The sequence below is a fragment of the Apteryx mantelli genome, chromosome 2 (assembly GCF_036417845.1).
Source record: "Apteryx mantelli isolate bAptMan1 chromosome 2, bAptMan1.hap1, whole genome shotgun sequence".
Classification (NCBI taxonomy): domain Eukaryota; kingdom Metazoa; phylum Chordata; class Aves; order Apterygiformes; family Apterygidae; genus Apteryx; species Apteryx mantelli.
The window spans coordinates 79,090,073-79,115,515 of record NC_089979.1 but is presented as its reverse complement, the minus strand read 5'-3'; the positions used below and the strand labels follow the sequence as shown (position 1 = coordinate 79,115,515).

Genomic DNA, 25,443 nt, shown 5'->3' with positions numbered 1-25,443 from the left:
TATATTTATTTGGGGATTTTATCATTCTACTACACTGTTGTAGCTAACTTGTTCTTAACTGGTGGGTAGCCAGCAAGTTTCTCTTCATTTTTGTTTCATATTTTTTTCAAAATATTTCAGATTTAGTTTTTCTGTTTACTCATTTTATTGACTGTGTATTTAAATATGAATCCTTCCAAGATTATATGAATTAAAACCATGTTTGAAACTGCTCTGATATATCTTTCTTTTTCTTCCCCTCCGTGCTTAATGTAACACTGCTTGTTTTAATACCTCTCAGTGAATTGAATTCCTGAGAGCGTGCTCGTACCGATGCTGGTTTAAACTGACTTCAGAGGAGAGGCTGCTATGCCAGTGTCTTAGAAGCCCCAACTGTATTTTGTTTCTACTTTCTTAATCTATTAAACGACTGGCAACTGTTTTCATCAGCAACATTTTTTCTAAAATAGTGGTCTGTTAATGAAATTACACTGGTCATTGTCTTTATGAAGAGCAGACAAGCCTTACAAGTTTTGTAACAGGATTATACCTGGCCAGAAATGGAAATGGAGCAAACATTTGCAGGTGTCCCAGACATCTGGGAAAATGGCTAAATGCCATATGAAAGTTCTTTTGTAAGAACCACCTATGTAAATGAATGGTCTTAGGTCTTTGGTGCAGCCTTAGTTACTCATAAAAAGTGCATTATTACATTTAATCAAAATTTGTAGGATCTTAATGACAGCTGAATTCTCTTGCTTATTTGGCTGCTTTCCTTTTGCAGTGCGTGGATTTAAGCTGCAATGAACTGAGTGAAATCACGTTGCCTGAAAACCTGCCTCCAAAACTACAAGAGCTGGACCTGACTGGAAATCCCAGACTAGCCTTGGATCACAAAACCCTAGAGCTGCTGAAGTAAGTTAACTTAGAGTGGAGAGGGGACAGAATGACTCCTGCCGTTAGTATGCGACAAAACTACAATACATGGAAATTTATTTCTCTTTAAGTAGCATGACTCCTTGCTGTCAGAGGATCAGAGAATAACAAATTGTATAGGTAATTCAGAAATTAATATTTTATAAAAGGGGACCACTTTACCCACTTCAGTGCAATTGCTTTCAACTGTAACCCCTGAAGAGGTCAGATATAACCACTGTTGGGCCAATTTGACCTCCCTTTTACTTCTGACACTATTTTTAACCAAAATATTTGCTTTATTCCATCACTGAGACTCCTGTAGCTTATTACTATATTTTTTGCTCGAGTTCATCTGTTTGTATAATCACTTGGGTCCATTTTCGACACTGTGCTTCTCGTTACCTCTTCACATACCACTTCTTGTTACCCTTCTCGTACTCTCTGCTTTTGTCTATAAATAATTTTTTCCATAATTTATTTCCATTCCTGGTTACCTTGCTTTGGGACCCTCTATTTCTTTCCCATCTACCTATTTGTTTCCTGCCCTGTGACTAAGGTGTCATCTATAAGTGAAATTTAGAAAGTGCCTTGTGCCTACTGGATGCTCTCAAGAACGATTGAATTGCTTCCCCTGTAAGGATTGACTTTGGAGGTTTTTGTATGGATTCATTCTGTAATGTGTTGTGAAATTGTTGTACTAAAATGGATAATCTGTGGATAGTGCTGCTGCCTTGGGCCTTTCTTATCCCCTGAAGGGAATTGAATCAGCTCCAAGCTTCCTTCTAGGTCTGTTTAATCCTTAAATATTGAATGATTTGGGGAACTGTTGATTTACTTCAAAAGGCTGAGCACTTGTTTCACAATTTGTTTATAAATGGTTAAGATCAGACATTGAAGTATTAAATCTCATTTCTTGTGCAGGCGAGGTAAACTCACAGTATGAATTTGCTTTCAGTTTGAATCATAGGATTTTATCAAATTTAAATGCAAGCTCAAGTAATGAGTTTTCACAGATGAAAACAAGAGGCCATGTTCCACAGCAGACAGCAAAAACAAGCAGGAGGGGTATTCCTCTATGTTAAGAGTCGTTCATTGTATACAGGAAACCTTCCTGAAGCAGCAGTGTGTTATGTTCGTAGTGTGTCTGGTTCGTAGGAAAAAAAAATGTCAAAAAGCTAACTGAATTGTGCCTAAACTTAAAGCGAAAGATCAGCTTTTCTCCTGTGTGACAGGCAGGCAGGGTAGGCAAGCCAGTCTCTTGCCATTTTAATGTTCAGGCGCCGTGCCCAATAGCAGTATTATACAAATTTAAGTCCTAAGACTAAGTAGAGAGTAGTATGTCCCAGTTGCACGCTGTATATTTTCACTGGCATATGAATTGTCTTTAATTCACAGACTTCTTTTCCTTCCTTTTTGCTTTTAATCTTACCAAAAAATTACTGTTAAGACCTCAGATCTATTCTCTTCCTTGCAAATATTCATAAGCCCTGGTCAGTTGTTTCAGGCCTCTTTGGGAGCTTTTTAGTGGATGTATGTATTGATATACTATGCTGACTTCCACAGTATACTGCTAAAATTAACTCGAGGGAGGAGATGCTCCTTTTGCTTGTTTTTTGTGGCAGGCACAAAAATTACTTGTACACTTGGCACTTTTTATATCTTCTTTCTGCATGTGAAAGGCAGCTCTCCATCTGTGCCCTGCCAGGAAGCAAGCAGGTAGTAGGTTAATATCTGTTCTCACTTCTGGTGAGGAGGAGAAAAGTCCTGTCATTCATGCTGCTTTTTTTTTTTTTTTTTTTTTTTTTAATGTATAGAAATCTTGGAGGAGGCTTGCATGCTCATGACGGCGATGCCAAATGATTTATGGGATGTAAGGATTTTGGTAGCAATTAATTTTTTTTTTTTTAAGTGCTGCTACTCTGATTTTTAGTAATATCATGTTCAATTGTAACAGTCCCTTTAAATTAGGGGGGAAAAAAGGACTGATGCTTGGAAGTCTGAGCACATTCTCTCTGCATGGGATGTGTTGCTGAATGTTGTTTCTTTCTGGGGAATGTGGTCCAGTTGTTACTGTACCACCAAGGAGGCTGAAGGTAAATGCATTGAGGTGGTTTTTTCATTGCTGCTGGGAAGCTTTGAGACAAATCTGGATTCTTCACCTGCCCAGGAACCAAAGGTTGGTCAACTCAGTTAAAAACATTAAAAAAAAAAAAAAAAAAAAAAAGACTTTTGATCCAAGTTCCTCTGTCCTGTCCAGTGCCTCGTGTGAGAAGCCTTGGGTCATCGTGGAGGAGAGTGTGTGTGTAGCCCTTTGCAGAGGCAGAGGGAATTACTGTCTCTGCTACTTTAGAACAGATCCAAGTTTTTGGTTTGATTAGTGTCTGATAATTGTTTTCTAATGCTGTTGGTAAGACCTTTGCTTTCTATTTGAGAGACAGACAATTGCAAAACCCTGGGCTTAAAACACCAGTGGGTCTAACGTTATTTATGGAACTTGTTTGCTTTTAATGTGCTTTAGCTGATGCATGCCCTGACTGCTGCTATATTAGTGTGAAAAGAAATTGAATGGGATGTGACGGTCCGTCAGGTTATCTGCGGAAGGCTTCTGAGGCTGTACAGGCTGTGAGATGCTGAAAAGACTTTGTGTGTGTTCAGTTCAGGTGGGAGTTTGGATAGAGAAAAATGAATCCTCAGAGTGAGCACTTAGACCTTTCTGCTTGTGTCCTTTTATGATTCATTTGGTCCATGAAAGGCTCCGGTGCCTCTGAAGTTTGCGCAGTGTGTGAGGAGCTTGCTTTCCCTGCTGTTGGAAGAGAGCAATAGGGGGCACAGGGGAGGTCATGTCTCCCTAGCAAAGCAGTGGCATGAAGAGAAGGATATAAACAGATAGGGCTGGTCCCTTTTTAAGTCTTTACTACGCTATGCAAGCTATTTGAAATTGGAGTGCAGAGGATCAAGAGCCTAACTAGAAATTGGACTGTAAAATCACAGAAGGCAGAATGGCTGTGCTCTCTGTGCAGACTGCAGGCCGTGTTGCAAATGAGTGGGGGGTTAGGATGGAGCTGGTTTCTAATTTGTGTGTGTGTTCGTGGAAGGCTATTCTACATGTTGCTGTTTCTAAAGGCATTTTTTTTTCCCTTAGGGGTTGATGTGGGTCATACAGATTTCATCTGAATACAAGGAAGAGAACCCAGAGACTTGTTCTTAAAATGGGTGGGAGAGAATATGAGTTAGAAAATGACTCCCCTGTTCCAGCTTTCATCAAGCTAGTGACAAATTTGCCTTGTATTCCTACTGGGACAAGTTTGAAAAAAAACAGCTAGGGGTGGGGGTGGGGAAAAGAACAGCCACATAAGCAAAACAGTGCAGCTGACCTTTACAGAGGCTCCGTTTTTTGCTGCTTTTCTGTTCTTCATATAAAAGTAACCAATTTTGAATGTCCTGCTTCATCTTACTCTATTAAATGTAATACTGTGATAGAACTGGAAGAAGAAAGCTGCTCTCTTTACGTTTATAAGCTAGATCACGTCAGCATTTCATTTCATTGCACCTTTCCCTTTCCTTTCTCCTTGCAGCAATATCCGTTGTTTCAAGATTGACCAGCCCTCAGCTGGTGATGCTTCAGGAGCTCCAGCAGTGTGGAGTCACGGTTATACAGAAGCGTCAGGAGTTAAGAACAAGTAAGACCTGTGTTTGTTTTTGTTACGCAAGCATCCTAGCAGCAGAGCGCCTCAATGCTGATACAAAGAAACCCTTTTTTCAGTGAAAGTTTGGGGAGATTTTGGGCCTCGCAGAGGCCGTGCCATGACTTATATTCATATACTGGGTCCCTGCCTGGCTCGAAGCTTTCTGCTTTGTCAGAGGAGTTGCTAAGATACGAGTGTAACAGACACATTTTGTCTATGCAAGACTCCAGTATTTGCAAAAGATCTTAATGTTTGAAAGCATTTTTCTCTTCGGAAAGCTTCTTTATCTTGAAGTAACGGATGTTTACCAAGCAAATCAGGGATGCTAAGGGAAGAGGTAGAATGGCCAAATTCTGAATATTCATACCATGTGGAACTTATTTGTCAAGTGCTGCCTTAGTCATAGAATGTACCAAAAGTCTGCCAGTCTCTGTGTTGCTGGCTATGTGATGAATCTTTCTGTGTTCCTTAAATACCTTTTAGAAATCTTCTGCTACCAAGGTTTCCCTAGCAAGTGCCAGCAAACCTTTACTCAGTGTTAGCTAATATAACAGCTAACTTAGTCATCACTGTGTTAAATCATAAAGATGGCTTTCGGAGGGGCAAGTGCAGTTTCAATTGATATTGTTTTGGGCATACTTTTCCCCTTAAATTTGTCTTTTTCTTTAAACAAGGGACTTTTTCACATGCTGAAAAGGAGGAAAAATCCTTAGGGCTTGAGTTTTCAACATAGTTCTCTCCACTTATCAGTACTGTTAGATGAGTCTGATTCTTCTCCACAGCTCAAAAAGCAGTTGTGAAATGCTTGTGAACAGTGTGTGTTAAAACTAGCTATCAGACTGGGTTGCATTTTCCTGGCCAGAATGACAAGAAGAGAAGTTGGCGTAACGATCTTCATACGGTCCTGCTTTGTTTTCCTAGACTGTGTGTGGCAGCGCTTTCAGCCAATAACTTCTGCGACAACAGGGAAGCGCTCTATGGCGTTTTTGATGGTGACCGCAATGTGGAAGTACCATATCTCCTGCAGTGCACAATGAGTGACATCTTGGCAGAAGAGCTACAGAAAACAAAGAATGAAGAGGAATACATGATCAACACTTTCATCGTTATGCAGAGGTGAGTCTTGGATCTGCAGCCTTTCTCACCTTATGTATGCTTACTGGGCAGTTTGTTCACTTTCAGGTTGGACACCTGCTCTTTTCTTGCTTCAAAAAATGGGAGAGGGGGAAAAAAGGCCTTGGTACCTGACTACGGTGTTTTCTCTCTTTTTTTTTTTTTTTTTGGGGGGGGGGGTGTGTGTGTGTGAATATTGATGCCCTCTGTTCCTTTCAGGTGTGAGGAAAAAAATCCAACACTTCCCCAACCACCCAAACAGAATAAAACACACTCAAAATTCTTAAATGTTCATGACTAAGCAGTGGGTGGAAGTTTTACTCTTTTTGGTATCTTCTTTAAGTCTTACTACTCTGTATTGGCAGTAGCCAAGGCAGTGGTGTGAATCTCTAGATCATCTTTTAAACTTCCTCACTACTACTGCCTGCAAAGCCTGGGCTGATCCTTTCTGTTTCTCTGTATCAATTCAGGCTATGTAAGGCCACATGACTATTTAAAACATGTATTTTGACTCCTTAAAAATGTCTATTTTGTGTTATCTAAGGTCTCATTTGACCTTAGAAGGAATATCACTTGAGCGAGGCCCAACTAAAGAGGTATGATAGCTATGACTGTAATAGTAGCTGTGTCTGGTGGTTTGGAACTAGTGTGTGTTTGTGTGCACTGTTCTTGACAGAATAAGAAATTGTGCCTGGGGAAACACTGAGTGGAGGAGGAGGAGGAGGAAGGGAATTGAACAAAAAAGAAGAAGGAGGTCAGGGAAACAAAGGAGAAAGCAAACAAGCAGCTTAGAAACTCAGGAAATGGATCAAGTTAAAAGTAGCATCACTTGTCATTCAATTGCTGCCTTTTTGGAGAGGAAAAATAATAAAATTCTAGTATTCGGAAGCAGGAGCAGTAGGGTGGTACTGAACCTTCCAAACACAAGAAAAAATGCCTCCTTCCCATCGTTGCTTGTGACACTGCTTCAGTTGGCCTGGTAGCTGAAAAGAATGTTGCATACTTAAAATCTTAAAAAACAACTAAACAAACGGAGTAGTGAAAATACTTAAGTAGATCTGTTTACTACTAATGGAATTTCACAGGAATGTGGCATTCCTGCAAAGTTTTGATTTTTGTTTTTTTTAATGTCTTAAGTCAAAATAAGCTAACTAGTCCTTTAGAGATCCAGAAATAGTATTCATTCTAGTTGCATTTAACCATTCATTGAGGATTATTACAGATATTCTGCAGCATTCCTAGAGTGTGTTTTTTTTTTTTTTTAATTGAAACTTGTATCCAAGTGTATCTGCACACTATCTCCCCAGCATTCTGAATCAAAAGTTCTTGCCAGCAGTACCTGGCCTTAATATAATTTTAGTAGGCTCTATAATTCAGCTTTGAAATTACTGATGGAGAAGGCCACTGCAAACGAGGTACTGGAAAGGATAAATGTGTTTTCACAGTCCCATTTGAATTTAAAGAAGTACAGCTAGTAGTATTGAAATGAATGTACATTCTAATGATAGGATTCTGAAAACTTAAACTTTACTATATCCATAGTGCCTGTGTGGGGGTTTATGTGTGTGTTGTGGTTTGTTTGTTTGTTTTTTAATACGTGAACCTTGCTAGAACAGAAGGCTTTATTTTTAACACCACCTATAATAGGTTAGTAACTGAGGTGATAAATGAGAAGCATGCCCTCTTGCAGTGGAGTTAACAGCTACTGTGCCATACTGCTCATTTTTGATACTTTTTTCAGAATAATACTCTATGATTAAAACATGCCACAAAACAGTGAACCTCTGACTTAGCTTTTTGCTTAAAAATAGAGAGTTTCTAAAGCTAAAATTATATGATAAAATGTGTAGCTTAGAAGCCAAAGCTGTGGCTGGATGACGCTGCTCTTAAGCTCCACCTGAAGTCATTTTATAGCCTTCAGTACTTCTTTAACCCTCTTTATTTCTCTCCATCCACCCTCTAAAGCAAACTCATTTGAGATTTAGAGGAGTGCAAAGATTTTTCTGTTCTGAAATTGAGCAGATTTGGGTACATACATCTCCATGTAAATAGCACACTGCCTGAGAGTTAGGTGTGATTACTCTGCAATGCAGCCATAGTGTCACAATCTTCAGTGGAGACTTCTGTTTTTTTGTCCCAGTGATCCAGTAGAGTCAATGCCCTGAGTGCTTGTGGTTGCAGAATAGTGGTTGTTTCTCCTTAGTACCCATAACACGTTTTCCAATGAATGAACAATCATTGTTTTGTTTGAATTCCAGGAAACTTGGAACAGCTGGACAAAAACTTGGAGGCTCTGCTGTCCTTTGCCATATAAAACATGATCCCATGGACCCTGGTGGATGCTTCACATTAACCTCAGCAAATGTGGGGAAGTGCCAAACCATCCTCTGTCGGAATGGGAAGCCTCTGCCTTTGTCCAGATGTTATGTGATGAGTTGCGAAGAAGAGCTGAAGAGGATTAAGCAGCATAAGGCCATTATCACAGAGGTTAGAGAGCTATGATGTTGATGAAAGAAGGACTGTTGCAAGTTGCAGCTTCCTTTGAGGGTATTTGCACAGCAATATGTGAAATTAGATATCCGTATTAGTAACTTCTAAGAGGTGGTGTTAGTAGTTTGGATTCTAGAGTAGCTCTTTTTCTTTCAAGGAGGTTCATGTTGTGTAGTCATGTTACTGTTCCCTCTCGTTACCATGCTGGATTGTGGTTAGCTACAGAGAGTGTGCAACTGTGAGCATGTTGTGTTGAAACAGGGAAGCCAAGACCCTCCTCCTAATTGGGAGAGGAATGCTATGTTGGTGCGGTCGTGAAGAGCCCCTCCAATCCAAAAGGATGGGAGGGCAGAGCACTTGGAGCAATGCTGCCCTTCCCTTAGGAGGCTCCTTACTGTCTCTCCTGACAGGCTGTCTTTGCTGTCTGAACTCATGTGCTTCCAGAGCTGTGCTCTGACATACGGCTCTTGAGGAGAGCCCAGAGGGAGAAGCCATCCAGTGCTCAGACTGGAAGAACTGAAGGAGCTATGAAAGGTTTATTTTCTTCCCTGGACCCAGCAGGCAACACAGGGCATCAGCATGGGGGACTGACTGTAGGCCATGAGAGAGGAAGAAGGCTGCTTGCTCCCTTCTTACAAGCTTGAAGCCACCACTGTCAGTTTTGCTTTGCCTTGTGTAACACATACAATATTTATCTATTCCTATGTATCTTCTTAATGGGGGAGGAAGGGGCAGAAAACTGACTGCTGTACACACGTGAGCAGGGGTGTGTGTGTGGAACAAAACGTGTGCCTATTAATCTTGCCAGGGAAAGGTGACGCCTGGAATCTCAAACGTGACAAGTTTGAAGGGAGCCACTCTAACATAGCGTGCATCACCAAGGCTCTGTCATTATGTTGCTTCGTAGAGGAAAAGGGAAATTTCTGTGCTGAATCTTAAGATGACTCACTGATTTCATGCACTTTGGCTTATCACTTCTGTCAGGCTTCTAATGGGGAAGTTAACAAGCCAACAATATTTTTTTCTTTTGAGCAGTTTTAAAGGGGAAGCTTTTTTTAGTCTTGGTTCACTTTTCTGTGGTTGTTTGCTTCATAATGACCACTACTATCATCAGCTGGACCAAATAAGTGTAAATCCTTGCATTTGTTGTTCTTCTTAGACCAAACCCTCTTAGCAGGGGTGCAGCTATCCCCACCAGGCTGGCAGATAACCAGGCTCACCGTCTCAGATGCTTGCTCTGCTTATTTTGGCAGTTCACATTCTAAGCAGGACAGGATCCTGGGATTTGGGTATGCATGGGATTTACTTTTCAAATATGCCCATTTTTAATAGTGTTTTCCCTTCAGATATTACTCCTCCTCTTGGAAATGTCATATCTAAGTGGAAGCGTAGTAAGTAATTGGGGCATGTAAAACATTTCACTACAGCTCAGCTGACGGAGAAATGCAGACTTGCACTCTGCTACATTTGACTTGCATGCTTCATTTAAAGCCTTCTTTTTTAATGAACTTTTGTTTCCAAAGTGATGAGCCAAGATGAAACCTACATTGTTACAGCTGCAAGAGAAGAGTCATAACTGAATGACCTGCCACTATACCAAATGGATGTGTGTGTGATCTTGTCCCATATAAAGCCAAATTTCATACGTGGGGAGGGATAAGTCTGACTCATTGGTAAAACATTAGTCCGGTTGGCTCTCACAGCTGCAGGGGGAGAATAGTTGGCTCTTTGTGGCAGACTTCCACTTTGGTCTGTGCATAGGTGATGCTGATGACAAATCAGTAGGGTGTAGGAGGCTTAGCACAAGATTGGAAACCAGCCATTGCTGTGTTCTAATCTCAGCTTTGTCACCTTCCTGCAAGTCACTTTGCTCCTCCATCTTCTCATCTGTAAATGGCCGTGTTTGGGATATTGCAAAACCAGATAATGATAAAACACGAGGCGATGCAAATGTGGTGTATCCTTGTCTGCTTTGTTTCTGATTTCCTATCATTTCTCATTTCAGGATGGCAAAGTGAATGGTGTGACGGATTCAACAAGAATCTTGGGATACACCTTCCTTCACCCAAGTGTTGTGCCACGTCCTCACGTCCAGTCCGTTACCTTAACTTCGCAGGATGAGTTCTTCATTCTGGGGAGCAAGGGGCTGTGGGACAGCCTCTCGATGGATGAGGCAGTGGAAGCAGTCAGAAATGTGCCTGATGCATTGGCAGCTGCAAAGAAGCTTTGCACTTTGGCCCAGAGTTATGGCTGCAACGACAGTATCAGCGCTATCGTGGTTCAGCTCAACGTGACGGAGGACAGCTTCTGTTGCTGTGAACTTAATGGGGTTCCACCCCCCAGCCCAGGCATTTTCCCCCAGTCTGTCAATGTGGTTATCAAGGACAGGTCAACGGATGCACTTGGGATGCCGTCCTCAAGCAGCGGCATGGCTTCAGAGATCAGCAGCGAGATCTCCACCTCCGAAATGAGCAGTGAGGTGGGATCCACAGCCTCTGATGAGCCTCCACAGGTAGCCATGAACGAGAACAGCCCGGCCTACCCTGGGGAGCAGCGCTGCATGCTGCACCCGGTCTGCCTGTCCAATTCTTTTCAAAGGCAGCTCTCCAGTGCCACCTTCTCCAGCGCCTTCTCCGACAATGGCCTTGACAGCGATGACGAGGAGCCGATTGAAGGGGTGTTCACAAACGGCAGCCGTGTGGAAGTGGAGGTGGACATCCACTGCAGCCAAGCAAAGGAAAAGCAACTACTCCAGGTGCCTGTGGAAGCCAGTGATGAAGGTATTGTCATCAGTGCCAATGAAGATGAGCCCGGCCTTCCTAGGAAAGCTGAATATTCTGCCGTGGGCACGATAGGGCGTCGACGGGGCAATGGTTCTGTGGCACCACAGGAGAGGAGCCATAACTTAATTGAAATTGCGACAGATGCGCCTCTCAGAAAAACAGGGGGCTACTTTGCTGCTCCGGCACAGCCAGATCCAGATGACCAGTTCATCATCCCACCGGAGCTTGAAGAAGAGGTCAAGGAGATTATGAAACAGCACCAGGAACAACAACAACAACAGCAGCAGCAGCAGCAGCGGCAGTATCAGATGGACCACCTGGCGGACTATTACGATACACCACTATGACCCACTCTACTTACTGCTCGGAAATAAACTAACAACAAGGAGACTTGAGTGCAGGACCCAGAGGGCTCACCTTACAGCAGGGGTTATCCTTTTCCTTTATACACTTCCTTTTCCTTATCCTGCCACTACAGATGACTGCAGCTTTTCAGTTTGTTAGGTTTAATATTCATTGACTTTCTTCTAGAGATGCTTTACCAGTAAGGTTTAAAATAGTTAACTTTCCCTTAACATATCAAGTGTAAAAAAACAAAAAAACCCAAAACCTCCCCCCCCAAAAAACCCCCCCCCACAAATAATGAAAAGGTTTAATATATTGCTGAGAAATAGATGATGATGTAATATTTTTTAAAATGGCTCGTTTGTTTTGTTTGTTTGAAAAGCAGGGCAGTAGCCAGTGCTAAATGATTTAAGTAATATTGTAATACTGTATTTCTTTGAGAGAAAAGGCTTTTTTTTGGTCTTGAAAATGATAGACATTTGTAGAATATGGAGACTAACTCCTAGGAGTTGCTTTACTCTTTCAGGTGACTTAAGTCACTGAGATTCACTAATTTTCTCTGAGAGAACAGTTGATTGGGAAATTACTGTAAATAGCTCAGTGTTGTATAGTGATGCTTACTTGTTTTGTAGCCTTGGCATTAAGGACACAACCTGAAAAACTGATCTTTTTTCTTAAGCGACTGTTTGGGCCATGGTCATTGAACATAATGGACTGAGTGACTGTGTACAAGTTAGCTAGAAATTAGATGGTATAGACTATTAAAAAAAAAAAAAAAACAACAAAAAGCTTTTTCCTCTGGTCTCTTTCCTTTCCTTACTTTTACAGACATGTTTTGTGTTCCTTATTGCTGCCACAACCAGCATGATTGTATAGAGCTCATTTGCTGTAGAACATTTACATACCAAGAGTTATATTAAAGCAGAATGCACAAATGAACATGTCATAATTTTTGTTATAATAAATATGAAATTTACAAACGATGTCTGCTTTTATGTCCAAATAGCTGTGCAGCAGCTTTTCAACAGTAGTTTCCTATGGTTCACCAGAGTGCTACCCAGTTAAACTGGGAAGTGATAATTTTTTTTCAAATTTGTAAATATTTTTACAATAATTGCAGATGTTCGTGTACATTTTTAGACTTTTTAGTAAGTAAATCACCCCATATTCTTTCAAAATACAGAATGTCCTTTAAAAGATACTGAAAAACTCTTTGGAGGAATTAAAATATTAATTCTTTTATTTTCTTTCCTAGTACTAATTCAGCACTATTGATATGCCCTTCACCTCAGTATTGACCATGCTAGAAGAGTGAAGAGGAGCTGTACTCTGACTCTGTTCCATTGGGACTGAGTAATTGAAAATAGAAATGATGAGGGGATAGTATGGGCTAAGAAAAGGGAGAAAGAAAACATTAAATATGGAGAGAAGAGGGAAAATGTAAAAAGAAGGTGGAAAAGCAAACTTAAAGCTACATACATAAACTCAGATTTGGTTGAATGTTTCTGAAGAAACCTGAGTTTAATAACAGGTTTTCCCTTCAGGAACAAAATGGCATTTTTTGTGATTTTTATGGGAAAGGAGGCACACCGTTTTTCAATATTACTTCCAATCAACTACTTCACTTTTTATTCTTTAAAAAGTAAAACTAGTGTCTGATTGTAACAGTGTCTTGCTCCTGCTTTGCATTCAGTCTGCATTTGTGACAGAACCATGAAAACAGGCTGCTGTGTTCTTTTCCAAGATGAAATATCCAAGATCTGGTAAGATTGCCTTTAATAAGCTTCTGAGTTGCTTTTCCTTAAGTAATAATAACAATTGGCAGCAGAGGAGCAAATGCAAAAATACATGGTTTGGTTTACAGCACTGTCTGCTATAGATCTACTGTAGAACTATAGTTTGAACATGCCTGTTAATTTTTAATGAGATGAGCAGGGACCTGCACAGCTGTAGGAAGATTGTACTTTACTGTAGACTCAGCTTCAAAATACCACTTTCTTTTTTTTTAAAAGAAAACTCATTAAATAATGCATTGAAACAAAATAGATTTATGGTTTATTGGCAAGTAACACTGTGATTTTGTTATTTTTTTGCCTTCTGTCCTTTTCTTGCTTGAGTCTAAAGGTACTAATTGGCAAGGACACCACCAGGGCTTGGGCAAGTGATTACAAGTTTACGGCTCCTGAGCAACTTGGAAAATTCTCTGCACCTTAAAAATGGGAATTTTCTTCTGTGTAGGATCCACTGCTGCTAGAGCAGTAATGCTGCTGCTGCCTGTGGTCTCTGTTCATGATAACATGCCTCTGATGCACTGTATATGCAGTGCTTTTGTGAGAGAGAAATGAAGATCAGACCAGGGATGAAAGGGAGCCATTTCATATGAGCCCAACTCTGGCCCAGCAGCCTTCTGAATTCACGCTCCCTGTTGCACCTTTCCCTAATGTGAACAGGAGATGCGCATGGGCTTTATAAAGAATTTCTCCTCTCTTCGTTTGGAAAACAAATGTCAAGAACTCTCCAGGCTGTAGCATTAGTGCTTACAGGGAACAATTCAGTTTCTCTCCTTCTCTCCTTCTGCCCTTGCCTTGAAGCATAAATTGCTGGTCAAAACCAACAACCCACCAAAACCTGCCACTTTCACCATAGCACCTTTTTAAAAGTTAACAACTGCATTCTGGAGACAGGGCTTTTATAGCATTAAAGTGACAGGATTTTGGCTGAAGAACTTACCTTTGGAGTTCTGGTCTGTCTGTAGAAGACAGATTTGCATTAATAGCCTGTCCTAACAAGTCATGATACAAAGGATTGAAGGGTTCATAGGGACTTCTTGATCCCTCCACTGACTTTCCATAACATACTGAAGTAGATGGGTAGGCTGAATGGCTGGGAACATCTTTGGAAAGTTCAACATTTCTTTTTAAACAAGGACAAAGGTTATTTTGTTCTGGCTTTAAACTGAAACTTGGAAACCAGGTTGGTAGTATTTGCAGCTCGTGACTTTTTGGGGCATCTCTGTCATCTTTTGTAAAACAGGGTTAGTATGTTCTTATCGTGTGGGCACCGAAGCTAAAATCATTGACTTCATTTTGGTATGTTACTATCGTACACAAGTTCACGATTAAGTTCACAGTGTATTTCATGTGACTTTGACCAACCAGAAACTGTGTAACTCGGAGAAATGGATTTGTTTGCAGAACCTGACAGCTTTAGCAGGGACAAAGGTTGGGGGTTAAAGAAGAGGAAGGCTTGGAACTGGAGAAAAAACTGGAGGCATATTACCTTTATAATCAAACCTTTGTGTGCTTTGAAACCTGCTGATAGTCATATCTGAGACAGGCAGAAATGCATGAACAGGAGAAGGTAAGTGACTGGTGACAGAAAAATGAACATATTTACAATATGTACTGGATGATAACTTTAAATAGGAAGTTATGACAGTGTTAAGAAGCAACTCAGCTGCTTATATGCTTGCATATGGAAGCCCTTTTTTGTGGGATAAAAGCTTTTTTATCTTGCTTTCTGTCACAGTGCTCTTACATAATGCATTTTGTTGTGCATGAGAACCCATTGGCATTCTGCTTGTGAATTCAAAGCATGGCATAATCTTCTCATTGGTAACCAATGCTGTGGTGCTCTTGCCTTCCTGTGGCTTATTGCATTTAGCATAAGCCAGCATATATCTATGTAGATTGTCTCCCTCATTGCTAGGAGAGTGTTGTGCTGTTATGGCAATGCTGCTTATGTTGTCCTTTAAGCATTCCCTTCATAGTGATATCAGTCTGATCTCTAACCGTCTTGCTTGCAACTCATACAAACAATTTTCTTGCAAATTGTCTGTATGTATTTTCTTATGAGCAGAATAAGCGTGACTTCCCCACTTTGGATGCACATGTGGTAGGTGTTAATGGAGTTTCTGTGCACACCACTGGAAGCCAGTTTTGAGAATTTCCCTGGCAGTCAGCTGTCCTTCAGTGATACTCAAGTAGTTAACCTCTCTTTTGTATTCAGAGAAATGTTTCCTGAAGCACTTGAGTCAACCACACCAAAGCATCTTTGAAGTCTGTATGGAATACTTCATCCATGATTTCTTCTATATTCTCTTGCTAAATAATTCTGTTTTATTATGTCAGTGCAGGTAAAACCTCATTCCCATGGATGATGGACTTCTCAGGCATCATTGAACAGATGCCTTACTTAGTTATAGAGCGTAAGTCCTAAACAGGTGAAAATAACAGGGAAGAATGACCACATTTGACCATCCCCTTTCAAATGGAAGGCTGTGGCGGTTTAGTCAAGACAAAGTAAAATTAGGGTTTTGACACTAACGAGATAACATGAGAGAACAGTGGTTTCCACATGTTTCTGTAGTAGACCAGGGTTTGCCTTGCCAGATCTAGAAGTACAGATACCGGGCCTCCTAATGAACCTGCAGCTCTCCGCTAGTCGTGGGTGTGCTAGTCATGGATGGGTTCAGCCTTGCAGGTTTGGGTTCATGTGAGTGGGCTGGTCAGAATAACCTAGTGAAAAGCTTACACATCTGGTGGAAGTGCTCAAATTGATTCTAGCAGGGCAATAAGCTTTAAAAGAGTAAGTAAAATGGTAACTTTAGCCTAGTCAGACTGATTTCCCTAGACATTGCCTGCAGTCAATGAAGAGATGAGCTTTCTAAGAGGAGAAGGGTGTCTGAGAGCAAAGTCTTAAGCTGAGCTTTTCTGAATTGCTCTCTACAATAATCTCTCCCCTGTGGCTTTAGGGGAGCTGTATGACCAAGAGTCAAAAGTCAAAAAATCTTTGTGGTTCAGCTGGAACCAGGACTTCTAGGTGTCTGTTAAATAACTGTATATTTACTCCTTCCTTTGTTAACCTGCTTTACTGTCCTGCTTTGTTACTTCAATTGACTTGCTTCGAGGCCAACTTACTGCACTGTTTGGAGGTTAATTGATTTGTTGCTTACTGATTTTAATTATCTGTTACCTGCATGCTTGCGCTTGCTTGCAGTGAGGATTTTGTGGAGTGCTGCATGAACACTGTGTTCCTCTTGCTTGCCTGGGTTTTGGTGAAGGTTACACTGGATCCTGTGCTGATGGTGATGTGTTCAAATGCCATACATAATAGATTGCTGCTTCTATGGAAAGATAAAAGTTAAAATTTGTTGCTGTTTGAGAACAAATAAAACTATTTACAGCAGTTTCAGTCAAAAAATGGGGGTGGGGGAGAACCATCTAAATATCTTTTAGGTTAAAAGCAGCCACGGGTGAGAATTAGGATACTGTTTATCTAGGACATGGTGAAAGAAAAATTCCTTGTTTGCTGTAAATCTCTGGTTTAGATGATTGGTCCTTGCTTTTCTCCAGCCTGTTATTCATACTTCCATTCCTGTTGAGTTCAACAGTTCATCCCTTGCACCTTTCTCTGCCAAGCTGAAAAGTTGGAATTCCCCTGTGGTTTACTCAAATACCTCCTCTACCTCTTCTGCTTTTATCTCATGCAGCAAGTTAATCCCGTCCTCTAGGTTATGACTGAGGCAGGATCTAAACAGGGCAGACACTATCTCATCTTTTTCCATGTTTTCTTAATATTGTAAACCAAAGGGCAGGATGCTTACTCTACAAAAACTGGTCAGGAGCTTGACAGCACTGCGGTGGTGAGGATGCTGTCATGTAATAACTGAAATGTAACTGAGACCTTTGAGTGCCAAGTGAGGGCCGGTACGTTCCCCAGCAGTGAGACCTGAGGGTAGGTGAGCCTCAGGTCTTCTGCCATGGGAAAAAAGGAACACTCTTTCATGCACCTCAAATTAGGGTGAGTGGATGAGGTTGTTGGTACAAAGGTTGAGATCTTGTGCATGCAGGTGGGGGAGGTTTATCGTGCTGTTGTTGTCCCTTCCCCATTAGTGTCTCAGCTGCAGCGTCTCTGTACTTGTCCTAGCCCCTGGCACCTGTTTTATCCTTCCATCTGAACTTGTTCTTCTCAGTTCCTTACCAAAACTCAAGTAAACAACCAAAAAAAAAAACCAAAAAACTTTTTATGGTGCAGTTCTGCTGTTAGCAGCAGTTCTGTGGAAGGGCCTTTGGGGGCTCATGGTTGGGGTATGTCAGTGACTTATGGGCTCACCAGGGCCCGCGGTGGCTGGGGAGGGCTGCGCAGGCCTGCAGTAACCCTGCCGGCAGCCAGCCCACAGCCCCATGATGGGAGCCTAGAGACCCACCACAACACCCCATAAAGCACCACAAGTCCTTCGCTTCTCCTGCCAGATTAAGCACAACTGCATTGAGTCAAATATGCGGATTTAAATAGTGAAGTTGTCAGTACTGAGTCACAGAACAGACCAGGAATTGTTTTGCTAAGTAAAAATATGCTGTTGAATGCTTTAAAGAAAATTAGGACACAGTAACCATGAAAGAAGGCTGGTATAGCAGAAGTATGTGAGTCAGTGACTTGTGAATAACATGCTTTCTCACTGTAATCCCTACAAAGGAAGGAGGCACCAGCACTTTGTAGAAAATCTTGCAAAAAGTGTGCTTGCAGTTAGTGCTTATAATTTGATCCTGAAAAATAGAATATATAGAATTCATAGCAAAGTGTTCTGCTCAGTTGGATTTAAAACTGTGACGGGAGAGTGCAAAAACTACTGTCTTTTCAAAGATGAAAATGAATTGATGTGTGCACCCCAATGGCCAAAGCTGTCTTCCTAAAAGAAAAAAACAGCTCTCTGAAAGAAAGCTTTGTGAGCCGTGCTGACAAGTTGCCTGTAGTAGAGTCATTTAATGCAAGGCTGAGAGATCCCATCCTCTCATTTTTGTTGGACAAAATTTGACCACGAGGCTCTTCAGAGTCAACTCAGGTATCAGCCAAGTCTTTTTGCAGGACTTCTGCAGGGCCTTGAAACAACAAATGAAGTAAGAACAGGGAAAAACAAGGCAGAACAGAAGTCCGTCCTGCCTGCTGTCCTCTCTTCAGAAATGGGAAAGTGTAAGAACAGGATCAGCAGCTCGTGATAGTCCCCTCTCCAGGTGACCTGTGGCTCACACTTTTTTGGGCCAGAAATGGTCTCTTTGTGAAGGAGATAAAACTGTAAAACAAATGGCTTCCGGGCCTCATTTTTCTGTTAGAAACTGAGCCTTTGTATTCAGGGTGGAAAAACGTGTGTTACCAGGTCCCTGGTAATTGAAAACTACAAGAGCTCCCCCTTGTGTTGCCACAGGAGAGGAAAAGATTTGCTGCATCTTAATCTTTTAATGGCGGAGGTGAAATTAGTGCCTCTTGCACCCTTGTCCACACTGTCCCATGGAGTCATTCAAGGATATCAGAGGTTCGGAGCAGCTTTCGTTCAGCTGAACAAATGGCAACAAGGCAGCCACACTGGCGTTAATTAGCAGGTATCTTCCCAATTAAGACCAAGGACTCTCATGCACACTGAAGCCTCCCAAATCCTAGAAATGAGTATGCTGTGTGTCCAGACTAGGGCACAGGCTCAGGGAGCCAGGGAAGCTAGAATTGCTGCTGCTTAGGACAGCATCTAAAATGGTCCCCAGATAAGAAGGTGGTCCTAGCAAGCGCTCTAGTAGTCCTAGTGAATCAGCAATGAGACCTTGATCTGAAACAACCTGATTTATTTGAACTAATAAATTGCCTAATCTTGACTCTCAGAGCTGTACCAAGACAGCCTAAATAGTTGAATCTCATTAAAGTTGCCTAAGAACATAAGGCCATCTTGCTGGTGAATTACTTCTGAGATCTGAAGGAAGGAAAATAACCTTTGAATTGTTTATGTGCCCTCATGGTGACTAGGAAAGCTGCCTAATCTCCACTTAGAAAGTACTTTTTTTTTTTTTTTAACTCATCAGTATTCTGTCACTAGCTCTTCACTTAGTGTCACCTGACTTCCACTGTTTTATGCTGAAAATCCTGCCCTAAAAATGTTTATTTGGAAGTCACTGTCATGGATCCTTCACATTCAGAGGTAAGGGCTGCTGTGGTGTGGGTGCAAAGTGTTGTGGGTGTGCAGAGGATAGTACAAAGCTATGTTTAAATCTATAAATCTGGGTATGGTGGGAAGCCTATGAGTAATGTATATGCAATGTACACAGGATCTTCACAGCTGATGAAATTCCAATTTTCACTAAACAGCTGGGCAACTTTAAGCTCTTGCATCTTTTTCTATTCCCCACTTCAATTATCTGTATTCTTCTTGGAAGTCTGGATGGGATAGCAAAAATCCAAGGTTTTCATGTATCTGTAAATGTCTAACCACTTCTTGTATACAGTTTTCTCTTGGGATGTTGAAAGTAATGTATCCAAAGCCACAACTGAGTTTTCTAAAGCCTGTTTTAAACATAAGGTCCTTACCTGTGTATCTGTCTCACGAGCCTTTCTACAACCTTTTGAAAAACTAATTACCTGTCAAATGTATGCATGCATGCATTTCCCTCACTTAAGCTTTTCAACATGTCCTGAGAGCTTTGGGAAGTCCAGTAGCAGGTGCAGTTCTGTGTGCAAATGGCATCGCTCAAAATCAATAGACCATTTGTAGTAATGAAGGGCATCCTGTGACTTGCCAGTTTTGCACTGTCACACGCCAAAACCAATTACATCAAACATACTGACAATCTGCAGACCTTGCAAGGAGTCTAATGTTTTATTTATGATGAGTGATGGTGAGCATCTGTGACTTTTTATGCTGTGCTGGCATTAAGCTTCTTTAATATATCGAATGCCACCTTTTCTTGGAGATGGATGTTGTGAAAGAGATGAGTAATGGTAGATGTTATAGCTGTCACAAACAACGTGGTTATAGTCCTGTTTAATAGCTTACCTGAGTCTTGAAAAAGAAAAGGACATGCAAGTTCTGCAAATGCAATTGAGAGATCAGAGTTGCAGAAAGTATGTGTTTTGTATTCATAGCTTTACTTAACTTACAATGACTGTAAGTTGTGGTGGAAAATTACCAGAGGACTAACCTTAATGAAGAGAAACCTGCACTGTGAGTAAAATACATGGATTAAGAAAAGAACAGCTTCCATTCAAAGTGTTCTTTGGTACTGTAATCCATGTATGCATTCTTATCACCTTAAAGCAGTTTTGCATGTAAACTGAGATCCCAGGTTTTCTTAACACTAAGCTTTGAATTCAGTTTCTGCTGTTGCACAACTTGTTTGTCTTCTACATTGAAACAAAACAAACCTAAGTCTTTGGATACTAATTTTCTCTATTCTGGAAAAGATGTTTCCACAGACTGAAGTAGTTTTATAAAATATTTGAATAAAAGAGTTTCAGGAAAAGAGGTGTTCAAAGATACACAGTCCACCTGGTTAGAAATTTCACAGCAGTTCACTCAAATGTGGGATGTAGAATCAGTGTTTTCTTTGTTTTGTTTTTAATACAGTCATCCTAAATGTCTTATGTCCTCTGTTTTACCCTCAAAATTAGGGCATGGAGGGACATCTTGTTGCAAAATGGCTTCATGTTTCTGTGTTTTAACTGATGGTCTCTCTCTAGAGCTGTTCCAGGGTGGAGGGGGGTCTTTTGGATAATGAATGTCTAGTGAGCTCAGCTGGAATTGCTGGTCCCATACTGACTAAAGCTATTTGCTCCTCCACGGAGGGAGACAGGTGCAAATTGATGGTCTAAATCCAACAGGGGCTTGCTGAGAGTCTTGCAAGTAACTCTGAGATAAATGAGCTGCTGAACTTGCCCCCAGAACTGTGTGCCAGTTACCCGTCTGCAGTGGGGCTTTCCTCCTGGCAGATGGCTAACCTGCAACCCAGATTAGTTCCCTAGCATCTTGAAAGAATGGGGCCGTGACTATTTTATTCCCCTTTTTGGAGGTCCTGAAGAGGCTTGGCTCGCCAGAAGGCCTCCTGCTGTATCAGAGCAGGGAACTAACCCAGCTTGCGTGCCCAGGTTGAGAGAGGCCATGCTGTCTGCCCACAGCAGAATCTCTCAGATGAGCACAGATTTGACCTTTACTATGAATGTTCCTGTTGGCGCAGGTGATAAGCTGATGATGGTCCTAAGGGCAGGTGGGATACATCTTGAGCATCCCTCATATCGATGAGAGCCTGAGGGCGATGACTGCGTGCAGTCCTGCAGTTGCTAAAGGCCTGAGTACTTGCAGGCAAAGCTGCTTCAAAGCATCAAAGGGAAACAGGTGAATTTATCTTCAGTGCTGACGCAGAAGGCTGCATGCAGGCTGCCTGTACGCACACACCGGGTGGGGAGCAAAGGAAGGCTTAAAGAAATGATAGGGCTGACAGGAGCCTTTTGCCCTGATTATTTACTGGTGCAAATGTGGGTTCTTGTCCCTTACTTTAACTGGCAGTCCCCACTGAGAGGTAGCAGCGAGGCACAGCAGAAGGTGCAAATGGTAATCTGCCTGGAAGGCATGACCACCTGGGGCAGCAGCTGGAGGTGGCAGCCTGTTGCAGCCTTAGTCATCTGTGTGAGACAGAAAATCTCCTCTCTTGTATTACACCTGCCCAGCTTGCGTGGTCAAAGTTGTCTAGGGCAGCTACAGACCCCCGAGCGCAGTTTTGCCATGGACTGAGGGTAGGGTTGTTTGTGTTCCCCCCACTGCATGCGCCTCTCCCTTCACCCTGAGGGGAAGGAGCATTTTCTCTTTCCTGTCCCGGTCTTCTGAGGAGTATTCCTGGCATTTTCCACTCTTCCCTCCACGAAGGTGAGTGGGGGAAACAGCGCTGAGGTTCGTTTCCTCTTTGAGGTTTTTTCCTCATGATTTTGCTCCATGGGGCCGGGAAGGAAACCAGAGTGAGGGGCAGAGCGTTGAAGAAGGCAGTGAGTGCGGGGCTCCTGCAGGGCTTTGGCATGCTTCATGCTCCCTCTGCTCATGCTGCTTCAGGAGCTCTGCCCTCCCTCTCACGGAGGGACAGACGCAAGGTCGCTGGGGCCTTCGTCTGCACCATGAGCGCTTCCTCGCCCCAGGCACTTGGCAGCTGCCGTGAGCCTCCCTCAAGCATGGCTTCCCAGGGGCTGCTGGCAGGAGGCCACACAAGAGCAGGGAGCGAGGTGTTTCGCTGCCGGAGCATTGGCTGCAGGGCACTTTCAGGAGGAAGCAGAGCTTAGACAAAGTCTTCTCAAAAGTCAACTGCAAGCCCTGGGTTATAGGTTGGGACAGGACACACTGAGCCAAACCTGGTCTAGAAGTTGTAGCTGAGACTTAGGAGACTTCCGCAGAGAAGTTTGGCAACCAAGAGGCCTAACAGTATCACCAGTCCCTGCAAAAGTCTTAAAAATTGGGGGGGGGACTGGCGTGGAGGGCCTTCCTCTGCTTGCTGTGACTGATGTCTCCAGGCCTGTTGTTGTCCCCAAAATTCCAGTGTGGCTATAGCATGGGGAGCTTGGCCCTTCATCGCACAAGGTCCCTCACTGAAGCAATGAGGTTCTTACCCTGTAACATCCTTGCATTGAAAAAGAAAGTTGTGGGGTGAGAAGGCAAGAAATCACATGGTGGTATTTATGTATTTACAGCTGTAGGAAATGCAAGCATAAGCAGAGCTGATAGCAGTTACTAATGAAGCCGAAGGTAACCCTTAAAAGGTGGTTCTCATTTGTGCAAAAGTTTAACAAACTGAAACCATTTGAGCTTCTATTTTCAATAAGTCTGGCTGAGTGAGTTTGGCTAAGGTTTTTTTTATATCTGAGCAGGAGGCTGGGCAAAAATATCACTTTGTTAGATGATTTTAAAAAAAAGCAATGAAAACACAGTAGCAACTTCATTTTTTGAAGAGAGTCTACTGTCCCAAACTTGTGGTAAGGGTGAACACTGGGAGAAAAGATAGATAGACAGCAAAACTGGTGGTGAAAATGGGGACTACAGCCCTGGTTAGGATGGATGGAGAAGGTGGACAGGGCTTGTGGTACCCTGAGGCTAGTCAAGCAACAAGCCAGGGTCCCGGGGAAGCTTTTTCGCTTCCCACCTGGAGCCCTCTGAATGGAGCAGGCGGGGTTGGCTACTGCAGCGGTTTGAGTGTTGAGCTGGTGAGCAGGCCCTGAAGCGATGTGCGAGGAGCCTGGCACTGAGAGTCAGTGGAGAAAGTGGGGAAGCGGAGAGGCAAGTCTGAGGTGGTGCCAAGCTGCCTGGGGAAGGACAGGATCCTCCTGGCAGGGGGAGGGATGGATGCTGCAGATGAAAATGCAGTAATTGGACCAGGGGTCTGAGGGGGAGCTGAAACTTGAGTCTGTGGAGATTAGAAATGTGGGGGTGCAGGGGAGAAGCTGGGGGAGGAGCTGAAAGAGCGTGACTGGATGCTTGGGGCAGGGAAGGGGTCCCCGGAATCTCTAACTGATCATCTATGATAAGTAGCTGCTTTTTGACTTTACCTGGAAAATGTGTAAAGTTACTCCAAAAACAAAAGGAAGGGGACCTGAAATGGATTGACTGTGGAGAACCCAAATGTCCAAGGGAGGAACACTACAGAAAAGTCCACAGGGAAACTCTTTGCACCTTTTTCTGAACTAACTTGCAATAAATCAGGCCTTTATCACATGCAGAAGAAAAACCAAAAATATAGAATCCATGCTTAGAGTGCCATCACTATTGCATTAGTGACAACTGGCAAGCATTCAGAAATGAATAGGACAGGGTAAGATGTCCTGTAATTAATATTCAGAATGCACACATGTTTAAGGACTGGGATTAAAAATTACATGTTCTTATCTGTAGCATTTTCTAACTTTCCAAAGGTGTCACTTCAAGGTTTTTTTCTTTGTATAAGTTAATAAATGTGTGAGATCACATAAGTAAGCCTGCATTCAAAATGTGCAAGATGTAGAGGTGGTGCAGGCAGGTGGATCTGGTGTAGCCCAACACAAATGTTTTTTGTGAACGGCTAAAGGTCCTAAAGCTGCAACTGGACAATCCCAGTCTGTTGCAGCTTACTAGTGAAGGTCTGGTTCCCGGCAAAGAGCTGGAAATAATAAAGTCTTAATTCTGTGGCTCTAGCACTAATGTAAGTCATGGCAAGGTTGGAAAAACTCTTCACTCATGTCTCCACATAAGAAGGATAATGCTAATGAAGCTTGTTCAAAACACTAATGAGATGTTTAAAGTATTATTAAAGTATTATATAAATGATAAATACTTCCTGTAAGGCTCATGTAATCATTTCTATCTAACCAGAACCTTAACATTCTCCTTTGGCTTATATTATCTCAAGCATCCTTTGAGAAACAGGAATATATATATATGGGTATGTGCGCACACACAACAACGAAAAGCTTTACTCCAGTTCAAAAGAGCCACATCTGGGTAATGATTCTCAGCCAGACAAAACCGAAAAAAAAGAGCACAAACAGAATCAAAATTGCCTTTCCCCTCCTCACAAGCTGACAGATCTTGATGTACTTCAATAATAGTCTTTTTTTCTCACCCTCTCATCTATGAAGTCCAGTGATCTATTTCATCTGCCTCAAATAAAGGACTCTTGAAAGATGTTCTCTTAAATTTATTTTCTCAACCCTGGGGGTAGACAATTACTGCTGCTCACTCAGGCTTTTCATGTTTAGATATTGAAAGGATGCAGTTTTTTGTCACTGTTACAGCGTTCCCATAAAAAACTCAGTGGCAGCCAGTGCGCTCCTGACGCAGGCTCTGCTCAGCCCTGGCTGCACCGTTCGCAAGGCAGCCCTTATTTAGGTGGTTACAGAAGGAAGCAGTATCTTCGTTAAGCTGCTAGCCAATGAACGCGTTGCCTCTCAAGTGCTGCTCTGTGCTCGGTGGCATGGGGAAAATGCAGTCGGGAAGGGGAGCAGGACATGGACACTGCCTTGGAAACTGCAGCTAGTGCCTCTCACCAAATTCCTTAGGGAGCACATGATCAGCATGTGTCAGCCCCTGGGAGTCGAAAGGTAAAACACTTTGCTAGCCTGAGCAAAGCAGGTCAGGAGTGTAGCTTAGGCTGTGATTCAGAAAGGCCCTTGAGTGTCCTTTGCTTTGTGAGTAGCTTGACTTAAGTCAATAGGGTGCTTCAGCAGGCCCAGGATCTGTCCAAGGACCTTTCTGAAGAGCTGCCTGCCTGTGTTAGCTGTACTCAACTCCTCGTGTTGTGGGAGAGGAGAGGAAGCGGTTGTTGACACCAGTTTGGCAGCACTGGGATTTCAACCTGTTAACA

General features: G+C 42.4%; 1 protein-coding gene across 1 annotated transcript in view; it reads left to right on the top strand.

The window, feature by feature from the left end:
* PHLPP1 (PH domain and leucine rich repeat protein phosphatase 1) overlaps positions 1-12,294 on the top strand; it is a 143,781-nt gene extending 131,487 nt beyond the window's left edge. The window contains exons 13-17 of the mRNA XM_013961925.2: positions 764-894; positions 4,473-4,577; positions 5,505-5,699; positions 7,955-8,183; positions 10,192-12,294. Coding sequence (XP_013817379.2) covers positions 764-894; positions 4,473-4,577; positions 5,505-5,699; positions 7,955-8,183; positions 10,192-11,316 — 1,785 coding nt within the window. The 3' untranslated portion in view covers positions 11,317-12,294. The remainder of the gene's footprint in view (positions 1-763; positions 895-4,472; positions 4,578-5,504; positions 5,700-7,954; positions 8,184-10,191) is intronic.
* The last annotated feature ends 13,149 nt before the right edge of the window (positions 12,295-25,443 follow it).